General features: G+C 40.1%; 2 protein-coding genes across 2 annotated transcripts in view; one reads left to right on the top strand and one right to left on the bottom strand.

The window, feature by feature from the left end:
• LOC136867262 (retinol dehydrogenase 11) overlaps window positions 1–14723 on the bottom strand; it is a 133726-nt gene that overhangs the window by 49703 nt on the left and 69300 nt on the right. The window contains exons 3-4 of the mRNA XM_067144405.2: window positions 10723–10959; window positions 2403–2588 (exon numbers count right to left, since the gene is read on the bottom strand). Coding sequence (XP_067000506.2) covers window positions 2403–2588; window positions 10723–10959 — 423 coding nt within the window. The remainder of the gene's footprint in view (window positions 1–2402; window positions 2589–10722; window positions 10960–14723) is intronic.
• LOC137499025 (cell surface glycoprotein 1-like) lies at window positions 11954–12931 on the top strand (the record flags this gene model as incomplete). The annotated part of the gene is made up of 1 exon (XM_068227061.1): window positions 11954–12931. A coding segment is annotated over one exon (978 nt), but the record flags the coding sequence as incomplete, so codon positions are not given.

Below are 14723 nucleotides of genomic sequence, written 5' to 3'. Positions count from 1 at the left end.
GGTCCGTACTGAAATGTACTTATAGTCAAATAATAATATTAGATTATAAATTCCACCTGTTCAATACATAATAGTTTTTATTTAAATTTAAGAAATAGTTCTTAACATATTAGATATAGGGACATGTTTCACCCATAATGAGGGCATCATCATCGTAAAAATCTCACACCTGAAAGAAAGATCAGGATCCCGACCACTCCTATACGTCCAAAGAACATAAACAAGAGGGTACTGTTTTAGGTACAAATGTGTATAAAATGACTAGCAAGCAGAATATAGTAGTTATAAGCACTCCTATGATAAAGTCCCACAATCAATCCTTATTGTAGATCTCAACGAATATCTTGCTTTTAAAAATATGGTAACAAGTAGTTAGTTAAAAGTTCGAAAAGAACACGTAAACTGCTGCGCCGAAATGAATTCTGGTAAGTATGGTGCCTTATTCTGGAGACGGCATAAGGAGCTTATAATAGTTTAATATTTAGGATAAAAGTTACTCTTAGTGGTAATTAAATTTAAATCCAAAGTAGAAGTTGTTAATTTTATATGAAAAGGTAAGACGATAAAATTCAGAAACGTAGCTCCCATAAAAAGCGTGGGAAAATGCTGTGACACAGCACCCGTTGTTTTAGAACACACTTTGCCCTTCTACTAACAGTGACGCATGCACTGATTGAATGAACAAATCATTTTGAATTTGATGATGTTCGTTGTTGAAAGGGGTCTAACAGCTAGGTCATCGGCCCCTAATGGTATAAGATGCAATGAAATGACTCGACAATTAAAAACCTCAAAATTATCCACAGAGTAAAATCTAAAAAAATTATGATGAAAAATGACCATGAATGCAAAACAATTAGTGGATCAAATTCACAATGCCTCATATTCTGAGATGATGCTTGTTGTTCTAAGGGGTCAGAATCCAGGTCACTGGCCCCTGAAAACTGTACTAATCACTGGTAAAGCAGAACCATGGTGTTCCTCCTACAGTGATACTAATCATAGATAACGTAGATTCATGTTGTTCCTTGCATGGTGGTACTATTCACAGGTAATGTAGACCCATGGTATGTCACACGTAATGGCACCACTCACAGGTAATGCAGACCCATGGTCTTCCTCGCAAGCAATGCAGTCCCATGGTGTTCCTCACTTAGTGGAACTAATCATGGGCGCTGGTATTCCCGTGGTGTTTCTCATATTGTGGAACTTATCACAGGCCATGTATACTCATGGTATTTGTCACATAGTGGTACCAATCACAGGCAATGCAGACCCATGGTGCTCCTCATATAGTAATGATGATGCTTGTTGTCCAAAAGGGTCCAAAATTCAGGTCACTGCCCCTCATAATTGTGCTAATCACTGGTAAAACAGAACCCTGGTGTTCCTACTATAGTGGTACTAATCATAGGTAACATAGACTAATGGTGTTCTTCGCATGGTGATACCAATAACAGGTAATGTAGACCCATGGTATGTCACACATGCAGGTAATGCAGACCTGTTCTGAATACAGGGGAAGCAACACAATTCAGCACGGCGCACGTCAGCTCCTCCTGTATGGACACCAGTCCGTGATGCTGCACACCCACCCCCCACCTCGGTGGAATGCACACGATGGTACTAATCACAGGAACGCTCAAACTCATGGTGTTCCTCACAAAATGGTACTAATCGCAAGTGATGTCAATCCATGGTGTACCTCACATAATTATACTAATCACAAGTAATCTCATAGTTCCAATTCCCTCATCCCTGGTTGCCCCTTTTAGTTGCCTCTTACAACAGGCAGGAGATACCATGGGTGTATTCTTCATCTACGTCCTCCACCCAGAGGGGGTATTTTGAATTTAAAAAGGCTTTAGAAATAGACTTAGGACTAGATTTCCTTAAAGAGGATGGAGTCTAAACTGAAAGACATGAAAATGTGACCATCAGGATTCAAACCCAAAACTCCACTATCCAGATATGTGCAGTAAATCTCCACTTGGATGGTAGGCACACAACTGTATCATTCTCAGTTATTTGATGTTGAATTGGTGGCAGGACAAAGACAAAAAAATTGCTATGAATCTGCTAGGCATTGTCCATTGCAATCTGCCAGCAATTGTTTTGGGATAATGATGACTTGAAGAAGCTTTCCTCAAAGCTGTTTCTAAGTCTCAAAAGTGTAGTCAGCATCTAGCATGGCTGATAGAGCACTGTAGGTATTTCGACGTGGATTGATAGTCATTCCATCATCTTCTGGAAGATGCAAATAGTTACTGACTAAATGATATAAACTTCCCCTCTGAGAACAAGGCCTTTATAAGCATGCATCAAAATAATTTAGAATTTTTCAAAAGTAAATTATCGACAATTTCATTTTTAATGGCCGAATGTTCAGAAATTTAACTCACCCGTTCCTTTTAATTTCCTTGCAAGTTCATTGGCCATTAGAATGTTGGCCATTTTACTGTCATTGTAAGCCATCACATAATGGAATGGCTTTTTGTCGTTTATGTTCTCTACTCTTAATGTAGAGAAGTAGTGCAGTACTGATGAAACAACCACAATTCTACTAGGAGCAGATTTTTTCAGAAGACCTGTAAGAGAATAATGGATGAATGAGAAGGCAATTCCATTGTTTTAAAAGTGCATAAATTATCTTTACCAAACATCACGCTTTGGCAGCATGTTTCTAGAAAGGAAACCATAACCTGAATTAATACTAACCGAAACCCGACAAAACATGATGTTCAATGGAGTAAATATTTAGTGAAGATTTTCCATGTATAAGACATTCTTTGCACAATTACTTTTTGTCCATATTGCAACTTTAATGACGTCAAAATTTTGCACTCTTGGCATTGCAACATATGCCTTGGCTGAAAACTGGCTGAGGTAAATTGAAACCTGCACGTTCCAATATTTCCACTTGAGCTTTATTGATCATGATACAAAATGCCAAGTGAATTGGAAGTTTGTGCTACTTAAAAGAAAATGGGAGTGTTTTATCCGATGGATTTAAATCATCTCGAGGGATTATAGCTCTCAGCCCATTTTCAATGTACAATGCGCTGACTGACCATTGGGAAAAAATGGTTTCTGGTGGCTATTCCTGTCCATGCTACTAATATAACATGAAGCCCTAAATTGAAACACTTGTGTATTAAGCATCGGTATAAATATATATGTTTTTTCCAATGCGCATGGGACCTTCGATGAAAAATTCATCCTTGACATTCGTGTTGTTTTGTTGGGACACGTTAATGATTTCATTAATGTAATGGAAAGTTGCTTCTGGTTTGCTATGAGCATAATGTGAGCCAAATCAGAATTGAAAATTGGCACATTAGCAGTTTACTCGTAGTAAAGGTATAATCCTTCATGTTCCATTGGCAGTAATTTATGACATGGAGGATTGACTCACTTTCCTAACTACCGGAGTGGAAGGAGTTCGCAGACTTAGTGTTAAAATTGCGACGTTTATATTTCTCCAACATCACTTCGAGCTAGCTAAAGTAGGGTGAGCTACGAAGAGACAATAACACTGTGTTGAATAACTCCTTCATGACTAAGGAAGTCTCTGCAACACAACACACACTGAAACAGCTGAGCAGGAAGACTTAAAGAAGACTGTTATCTTATCCTAACACATTCGACTTTCACTCCTTCATGCCAGTTAAATACGACTATAGACAGCTGAACAGCTACTTAAAGAAGACTGCTGTCTCATCTTAACATACAAAATTAACAGTCTATCAGCTTTACTTTTTCTTATCCTCCAATAGGAGTACCTATCCAAGGAAACACATTTCTACTTCATTATAAAGATTGAGCTGTTTATTGCTCTACCTTAACAGGTTTTGGGCGCAATTACTCAGTGTGCGGAAAGTGTAAGCAAGGAAACACATTTCTACTCCATTATAAAGATTGAGCTGTTTATTTCTCTACCCTCAACAGGTTTTGGGCGCATTGACTCAGTGCTCTGGAGAGTGTAATTTTGTGAACTTGTGACATGCAGTATGATACTACGATTTTAACCAAGGGCATTATAATAATTTTATGTTAGACAACACCTGCACTGATATCCTCTTTTTACGATTTGTAAGAACAAACCGGATCCTGATTATTCACCTTTCAGGTTTAAGTTTGAGGCTGATAATGCCCTTAAAATGGGCCGAAACATGTCCCTTGTAACTTTTTATGATAAGATTTAATTCTTAATTTACTAGACATTTTTGTATTGAATAGGTGGATATTAAAAATAACACTTGTAACATATTTTGTATTTACGTACATTTCAATACAGACCTAACATGAGAATTATAACGTGTAAGTGGTATGTTCCGAGCTGTCAGTGGAGAAATGGCATGGAATGACATCAGTAGACGAATAAGTTTGAGTGGTGTCTTTAAAAGAAGGAAAGATCACAATATGAATATAAAGTTGGAATTCAAGAGGACAAATTGGGGCAAATATTCGTTTACAGGAAGGGGAGTTAGGGATTGGAATATCTTACCAAGGGAAAAGCTCGGTAAATTTCCAATTTCTTTTCAATCATTTAAGAAAAGGCTAGGAAATAAACAGATAGGCAATCTGCCACCTGGGCGACTGCCCTAAATGCAGATCAGTAGTGACTGACTGATTTTTAAAAATTCAATAAATATAGTACGAAATGAAGCAAAGTATAGTGCCGGTCCCATTCAACAGCTAAGCAGACGGGCAGGCACGGTGAGAAGGGAAACGTTTGGCAGTGAACCAGGAGGAAGGGGAAGGGGAGGAGGTGCAGAGGTGTGGCGCTAGGCAGGCAGTGTGCCGGCTTAGCATTGGCCAGCAGGTAATCATCGTTGTTCGTGCGGAACTTAAAATGTAGCAACTTTTAGTCTTCTTAGTTAACGCCCTAATGAATGTCGGCATCCAAAATTGATGCTGACATCTATTTTTTTACGTGTACCTCAATCTGTTTTCCAAGTTTCATCGCGATTGGAGACTTAACTATTACAAACCATTATTCTCGTCATTATTCTGTATTGAAAATAGCTAATCACAAAGTTTGTACAAGGAGTAATTTTAATACCACCTATTCAATACAATTTATTCCACTATTGTGTGGTCAAATACACATAGAAATTACCAGATTTTTTAGGTACATGTTTCACCCACTTTTTATTGGACAATATCAGCCTCGTTCAATCTTAAAACACACACTGGTCTGAGGAATCTTAACAAATTACATAAAACGTTTGATGAACACTTAATGGTATTGATATTGTGGTTGCATAATAATTACAGCACAAAAAATTTTGAATAAAATAAGTACACATACTAACATCACTTTGAAAAATTAAAACGTTCGCCTAAAAGTAATTGTGTCACATTGTATTTAAAAAAAATAATCCATGTCTGTTGCTGAAACGGATCTTTTTGATAAAAAGTTTGAAGAATATATATCATGCCTGGGGAAGAGATTATCAAAACCAAGGCTTCACAGGATAAGAATAGTACAATTAAAAGATACAGTATTTGATGAAGTTCAAGTCTAATATTTAAAATTAGGATGAAAAGACATAGTCGAATTGGAGGCGGTATAGATTAAGACATCTTGGAATGTTGGATAAAAATCGTAGTATGCTGAGGAGCGCTAGTAAACATTGAAGCATTTGTCAAAAACGTTGCTAAAATTATTCAATAAAAGAGGGTAGGTCTAAATGACAATTTTGTGTAACCAGAAAATGCCTCATGTAGTCGTGGATGTCCGTAGTAAACAATGTTGCCATTTCATTCTCCAGATGTGACGTATGTATCGATACAACACTAGATGTAGGAACTTCAAACAGACTAACGCTGCAGATACATTACGACATACATTACATCTGGAGAAAGAAATGACAACATTGTTTACTACGGACATCCACGTCTACATGAGGCATTTTCTGGTTACACAAAAATTGTCATTTAGACCTTCCCTCTTTCATTGAATCATTTTAGCAGTGTTTTTTACAAATGCTTCAATTTTTACTAGAACTTCTCAGCATACTACGATTTTTACCCCAAATTCCAAGATGTCTTAATCTATACCGCCTCCAATTCGACTACGTCTTTTCATCCTAATTTTAAATATTAGACTTCAACTTCATCAAATACTGTATCTTTTAATTGTACTATTCTCATCCTGCGAAGCCTTGGTTTTAATAATCTCTTCCCCAGGCGTGATATATATTGTTCAAGCTTTTTATCAAAAAGATCCATTTTAGTGTCAGACATGGATTATTTTTTAAAATACAATGTGACACAATTACTTTTAGACGAACATTTTAATTTTTCAAAGTGATTTTAGTATGTGTACTTATTTTATTCAATATTTTTTGTGCTGTAATTATAATGCAACCACAATATCAATACCATTAAGTGTTCATCAATACGTTTTAAGTAGTTTTTTAAGATTCCTCAGACCAATGTGTGTTTTAAGATTGATCAAGGCTGATGATGCCCAATAAAAAGTGGGCGAAATATGTACCTTTAAAATTCTGGTAATTTCTATGTATATTTGACCACACAATAGTGGAATAAATTTTATTGAACAGGTGGTATTAAAATTACTCCTTGTGCAAACTTTGTGACTTAACTATTGCCGACGTTCCCTTGTTAGATATTTTCAACAAATTTGGAAATTCATCGAATATTTGTCCTTGATAATTTATTTCATTCCCCTACTCCTCATCCTATAAATGAATATTTGCTCCAATCTGCCCTCTTGAACTCCAACTTTATCTTCGTATTATGATCTTTCCTACTTTTGAAAGCTCCACTCCAAATTATCCTTCTACTTATGTCATTCCACGCCAACTCATCACTGACAGCTTGAAACATACCACACAGTCAAGCAACTCACCTCCTTACTGCCAAAACTTCACAGCCCAAAGTTTGCAACATTTTAGTAACACTACTCCTTTGTCGGAAATCACCCAGAAATTATCGTGCTGCTTTCCTTTGAATTTTTTCCAGTCTTTCTCGCATCAAGTAGTCCCATACACTGGAGCCATACTCTAACTGCGGTCTTACCAGAGACTTATACGCCCTCTCCTTTACATCCTTACTGCAACCCCTAAATACCCTCATAATCTTGTGAAGAGATCAATAACCTTTCTTAACTACTTTGTTAATATGATTACCCCAATGAAGATCACTCGTTATATTAACACCTAGGTACTTACACTGTTCCCCATGAGATACTATCACCCCATCAACACAATAATTAACACTAAGAGGATTTCTACTCTTAGTGAAACTTAAAAATTGACTTTTTATGCCATTTACATTCATACCATTGTCTGCTGTCCATCTCACTACATTGTTTAAGTCCCCCTGCAGTCGCTCACAATCCTGCAACTCATTTACTATTCTATACAGTATAACATCATCCGCAAATATCCTTATCTGAAATTCCCGACTTTACTCATATTATCTACAGCGTGATTCAGCTGCCCTTTCCAATGTAGTTTTATGCAACCCACAATATTCATTCCGCCCTGAAAACAACTGCCCTGCCGGTATGCTCAGACAACACAACCGGATATCTTGGTATTTACCGCCTCACGATGATAGGACGCTATAATGTTATACTCGTATTAAACAATGAAAGACATATTTGTGCCTTCTAAATCATATGAACGCGACATGTCAGCGAAACACTAAATTTATATTGTGACAGCAGTAAACCTAATAAATGCTATAAGCTGCCCAGTGTGCCGTATGGAGCTGAAGTGTAGTTGGTAAAAGCGTGGCGTTGCGGGCTTGAATGTCAGGTGGGAGGTTTGAGCCCAGGGCGAAGATTACAAATTTTTGAAAAATTTGTTTAATACGTACCGAACGCAATGTAATTTCAGTACCTGCTTTCATGCAAATTGTGTATGAATGAATGTGTTTGTGGCCCTAAGAAGGGCCGATTAGTTAGCAGACTGGACACAGACAGACTGGAAATAATAGGAACACAACTGCCCTGACAATGTTTTATCGCATCAAATGCTCGATGTGATGACCGTTTTGGTTTATGAACATTCAGGCCCGGTGTCCAAGAGATCGTCTTGTGCGCTGAAGCATTCCAGGTGTAATTGCTCGGCAGGCATCTGTGATGAGTTGCTGAAGCTGGTTGGGTTTTTCTGGTACTTGAGTGTAAACAACGTTCTTCAAATGTCCCCATGAGAAGAAGTCTAACAGCGTTAAATCCGGCGATCTGGTGGGCCAAGAAACAGGGCCTCCTTGTCCTACCAATTTCCCTGGCAGTTCCTAATTCGGATAGTACGAGCGGGCAAAGTCGAATTTGGTAGAGCTCCAACCTGTTGCAACCACATCGTCAAATGATCGTGCAAGGGCACATCCTCCAGCAGCAGTGAGAGTTCCTGACGCAGAAAGTGCAGGTAGCGTGGGCCCATCCAATGGCCCTCAAAGAAATAAGGTCCAAGCAGGCGATCCCCCAAGATTCCACACCAAACACTCACTCCCCATCGTACTTGATGGGCCGCCTGTCGCAGCCAGTGAGGATTGTCCGGACTCCAATAGTGCATGTTGTGGCTATTGATGTTCCCATTATTGTGGAAGCGCGATTCGTCCGAGAACAAGATATGCAATACAAATGCTGCATTATTGTCCAGCCTGCCTGATAGCCACTGACAAACTCCATTCGAGCTTCGAAATCCCACCCATGGAGCTCTTGGTGTAGCTCAAGATGGTATGAGTGAAAATTATGTTCATACAGTATTCGCCAGATGGACGGCTGGCTGGTGTTCACCTGTCGTGCAATCGCCCTTGTGTGGATTATTACGAGCTGCCTCCAGAACGGCCTCTTCTGTTTCACCCGATGTAATGGGCCTATCGTGGACTGGTAGTTGGTTGGAAATCATGCCTGATGTCCTCAGGCGTCTTTCAACATGGCGGAATGTCGTAGCAGCCGGGTGTTGCCTGTCGGGATACTGTTCCTGGTACAGACATAGTGCCTCGCATACGTTTTTGTCTTGCTTCCCCATAAATGAGGAGCATATCAACGTATTTCTCTGTGGAAAACATGCCAAATGACAGCAGAGATTACAGTACATTCAGGCCCTAACCAGCGGAGTACGTGCAGGGCACAAGATGAATAACAGCGTCTTTGTATTGTTTGAATGTGGCAAACGTGGGCCAGTGTTTACATATTCAAACATCATACCGATGCAAAAATATTTGAACGATGCAGGATTCGAACCGCCACTGGCAAATTCCGTCGATTGCTAGGCAATCACGCCCTAATCACATCTGCTACGCTACACTGCTAGAAACATGCTGGTAGTACAACAAGAGCAGTACATATGCTATCCAGTTCGGTGTTTAATTAATTACTGCACTGTTACCTAGTTTTTTTGCATTGACTCCCCTCTTCGTTACACCCGGTCACGATGCACGACACATTAACATAGTTACGTGGTGAAAGGACGTCATGTTTTGCAAATGGATGATATAACATTTCACTAGTTTTCAGAATCGTGTGCAAAATGTGCTCACTGAACATTAGTGCCATACAGTACTCCTGCAGGGGAATAGCGCCCTTATAACCATGTGCACGTTAGTTGGGCTCCAGCAAACCATATTCGAAGGGGCTGCTGAATCACACTGTCTACAAGAAAACATATAGGTCCAATAATACTGCCCTGCGGGACCCCCCTCTTAATCATTACAGGATCAGATACCGTTCACCTACTCTAATTCTCGGAGTTCTATTTTCTAGAAATGTAGCCACCCATTCAACCATTTTTTTTGCCTAGTCCAATACCCTCATTTTAGTCAGTAATCTCCCATGATCTACCCTATCAAAAGCCTTGGATAGGTCAATAGCGATACAATCCATTTGACATCCTGAATCTAAAATATCTGCTATATATTGCTGGAATCCTACAAGTTGAGCCTCACTGGAATAACCTTTCCTAAACCCGAACTGTCTCCTATCAAACCAGTTACCGGTAGTAATTTCGGTAACGTGTCTGATGTAATCAGAAAGAGTGCTTTCCCAAAGCTACACGTCAAGCAACTGGCCTGTAATTTTCCGCTTTATGTTTGTCACCCTTTCGCTTGTACACTGGGGTTACTAATGCAACTCTCCATTCACGTGGTATAGCAAACAGGAATCAAATATGTATTTCAGATATGGCACTATATCCCAACCCGTAGCCTTAAATATATCACCAGAAATCTTATCAATCCCAGCTGCCTTTCTAGCTTTCAACTTTTGTATCTTTTTAAATATCTCTTTATTATCACAGGTAAATTTCATTGGGCCGATGACCTTCGATGTTAGGCCCCTTTAAACACCAAGCATCATCATCATCATCAGCGTAAATTTCAGTATTTTGCCATTATTATTATTAGGCTTCTCTGTCAGGACATTATCTTTATATCCAAATGCCTTTACATATTGCTGACTGAATACTTCTGCCTTCTGTATGTCCTCGCGTATTCACTCCCCGTGTTCGTTAACAATCCCAGGAATGTCCTCCTTGGAACCTGTTTCTGTATTGACACTTCCAGCTCAAGTACTCAAACTAATGTTATTCATTAGTACAGCATGCCTAGTAAGATTCAATCAAAATATATTAATATACATACAGCATATACATTCCAAAGTACTACAATTTTGAAAATATGGTTAAGCAAGAAATTTTAACACTAGATACATTATGATTAGTAAATATATAATGGATTACTTACCAAGTAGCAGTACAGTTAGAAGGAATGGACCAAAGTAATTTGTTTGCATCACTAAATCTAAACCATCTGCAGTCTTCTTATAGGGGAGCCCACCACAACCAGCATTGTTTATCAGGACTTCTAGATGACTTTCAGTATTAATAATTGTTTGAGCAAATTCTCGTACTGAATTTAGAGAGGAAAGGTCTAATTTGTGAAGTACTACATTTTTATTGCCGCTGTTGACAATGATCTCATCTGTGAATACAAAAATGAAGGTTTAAAGTAGGTATGAAAAGTTGTTCAAACAGGGTTGAAAGTCAGAACAGTTACTAGGCAAAGATCAATATTATTCAGTTTATAAAATTAGTATGATATTCCTGATGACAAAAGCAAAACAAAAGAACACAAAATATTTCATTTACATCATAGTAAACATAGAGTACGGAGAAATCCTATAAGCCAAGTATACCCTACTTCTTATATAAATATGAGCTTAGTACAATTTAAAGTGGCTGGTCTGATTTTTGGGTTGAGCAGAAAGGATTTTAACAACTATGCAGGCATTTCATTCACTATACCAACCTAGGTGTTCACAGGCATTTAGAAAGGAAGGTGCACTCAACAGTAGAGAGTAAGTTGGATGAAAACCAGTGTGGTTTCAGACCATGGAGGGGCTGTCAGAACCAGATTTGCAGTCAGCGTCAAGTAACTGAAAATTGTGATGAGAGGAATAGACAATATTATGTTTGTTTCATAGATCTAGAAAAGGCATATGACTGAGTACCAAGTGAAAAGATGTTAGCCATACAAGGAGACTGCAGGATTAGGGGTAAGTTCAACCAACCAACCAACCAACCAACCAACCAACCAACCAACCAACCAACCAACCAACCAACCAACCAACCAACCAACCAACCAACCAACCAACCAACCAACCAACCAACCAACCAACCAACCAACCAACCAACCAACCAACCAACCAACCAACCAACCAACCAACCAACCAACCAACCAACCAACCAACCAACCAACCAACCAACCAACCAACCAACCAACCAACCAACCAACCAACCAACCAACCAACCAACCAACCAACCAACCAACCAACCAACCAACCAACCAACCAACCAACCAACCAACCAACCAACCAACCAACCAACCAACCAACCAACCAACCAACCAACCAACCAACCAACCAACCAACCAACCAACCAACCAACCAACCAACCAACCAACCAACCAACCAACCAACCAACCAACCAACCAACCAACCAACCAACCAACCAACCAACCAACCAACCAACCAACCAACCAACCAACCAACCAACCAACCAACCAACCAACCAACCAACCAACCAACCAACCAACCAACCAACCAACCAACCAACCAACCAACCAACCAACCAACCAACCAACCAACCAACCAACCAACCAACCAACCAACCAACCAACCAACCAACCAACCAACCAACCAACCAACCAACCAACCAACCAACCAACCAACCAACCAACCAACCAACCAACCAACCAACCAACCAACCAACCAACCAACCAACCAACCAACCAACCAACCAACCAACCAACCAACCAACCAACCAACCAACCAACCAACCAACCAACCAACCAACCAACCAACCAACCAACCAACCAACCAACCAACCAACCAACCAACCAACCAACCAACCAACCAACCAACCAACCAACCAACCAACCAACCAACCAACCAACCAACCAACCAACCAACCAACCAACCAACCAACCAACCAACCAACCAACCAACCAACCAACCAACCAACCAACCAACCAACCAACCAACCAACCAACCAACCAACCAACCAACCAACCAACCAACCAACCAACCAACCAACCAACCAACCAACCAACCAACCAACCAACCAACCAACCAACCAACCAACCAACCAACCAACCAACCAACCAACCAACCAACCAACCAACCAACCAACCAACCAACCAACCAACCAACCAACCAACCAACCAACCAACCAACCAACCAACCAACCAACCAACCAACCAACCAACCAACCAACCAACCAACCAACCAACCAACCAACCAACCAACCAACCAACCAACCAACCAACCAACCAACCAACCAACCAACCAACCAACCAACCAACCAACCAACCAACCAACCAACCAACCAACCAACCAACCAACCAACCAACCAACCAACCAACCAACCAACCAACCAACCAACCAACCAACCAACCAACCAACCAACCAACCAACCAACCAACCAACCAACCAACCAACCAACCAACCAACCAACCAACCAACCAACCAACCAACCAACCAACCAACCAACCAACCAACCAACCAACCAACCAACCAACCAACCAACCAACCAACCAACCAACCAACCAACCAACCAACCAACCAACCAACCAACCAACCAACCAACCAACCAACCAACCAACCAACCAACCAACCAACCAACCAACCAACCAACCAACCAACCAACCAACCAACCAACCAACCAACCAACCAACCAACCAACCAACCAACCAACCAACCAACCAACCAACCAACCAACCAACCAACCAACCAACCAACCAACCAACCAACCAACCAACCAACCAACCAACCAACCAACCAACCAACCAACCAACCAACCAACCAACCAACCAACCAACCAACCAACCAACCAACCAACCAACCAACCAACCAACCAACCAACCAACCAACCAACCAACCAACCAACCAACCAACCAACCAACCAACCAACCAACCAACCAACCAACCAACCAACCAACCAACCAACCAACCAACCAACCAACCAACCAACCAACCAACCAACCAACCAACCAACCAACCAACCAACCAACCAACCAACCAACCAACCAACCAACCAACCAACCAACCAACCAACCAACCAACCAACCAACCAATCAATCCTGATCTGCACTCAGGGCAGTTGCCTAAGTGGCAGATTCCCTATCTATTGTTTTCCTAGCCTTTTCTTGAATGATTGCAAAGAAATTGGAAATTTATTGAACATCTCCCTTGGTAAGTTAATCCAATCCCTAACTCCCCTTCCTAAAAATGAATATTTGCCCCAATTTGTCCTCTTAAATTCTAACGTTATTTTCATATTGTGATCATTCCCACTCTTAAAGACACCACTCAAACTTATTCATCTATCAATGTCATTCCACGCCATCTCTCCACTGACAGCTCGAAACATACCACTTGTTGAGCAGCTTGTCTCTTTTCTCCCAAGTCTTTCCAGCCCAAACTTTGCAACATTTTTGTAATGCTACTCTTTTGTCGGAAATCACCCGGAACAAATCGAGCTGCATTTCTTTGGATTTTTTCCAGTTCTCGAATCAATTAATCCTGGGAAGGATGCCATAGACTGGAACCATACTCTAGTTGGGGGTCTTGCCAGAGACTTATATGCCCTCTCCTTTACATCCTTACTACAGCCCCTCAATAACTTGATAACCAAGTGCAGAGATCTGTACCCTTTATATGCAATCATATTTATGTGATTACTCCACTGAAGATCTTTCCTTATATTAACACCTAGGTACTGTCCCCGTTTTTTACCATCAAGGTAATCTGCCCCAGACTAGTCTGCCGTTTCCAGGCGTGCTCAGTTCCGACTATGAAAACTTAAAATTACACCCTGGATTTGATGGGGAACATATCTAATATGAATAAGACGAGGTCAACTAATAGTTATAAATTATAGATGGTGAGGCATGACGTCAGTTTAAATTATAGATGGTGAGGCATGACGTCAGTTTAGAGGAAAGTATGTTTATTAAAATACATATACAAGAAAATACGAAATATATAGCAAAAATCATCGAATGTGACAAAAAAGAAATATATGAGTCAGATCTTTCTCAATGATTATAGAGTTCATTTTGAGAATTAAAAATTAATATTACAGTTTAAAAAGGGTAGTGTATGCTGACACACATACTTCATATTTAGCAAGAAAATTCCTAAACTTTTGCACTTTAACACTGTGGCCAGCGTGCTTGCACCATGC

This window comes from Anabrus simplex, chromosome 3, assembly GCF_040414725.1.
Source record: "Anabrus simplex isolate iqAnaSimp1 chromosome 3, ASM4041472v1, whole genome shotgun sequence".
NCBI classification, from domain to species: Eukaryota; Metazoa; Arthropoda; class Insecta; order Orthoptera; family Tettigoniidae; genus Anabrus; species Anabrus simplex.
Note: the sequence above shows the minus strand (reverse complement) of the source record. Positions and strands in the feature narration are given on the sequence as shown.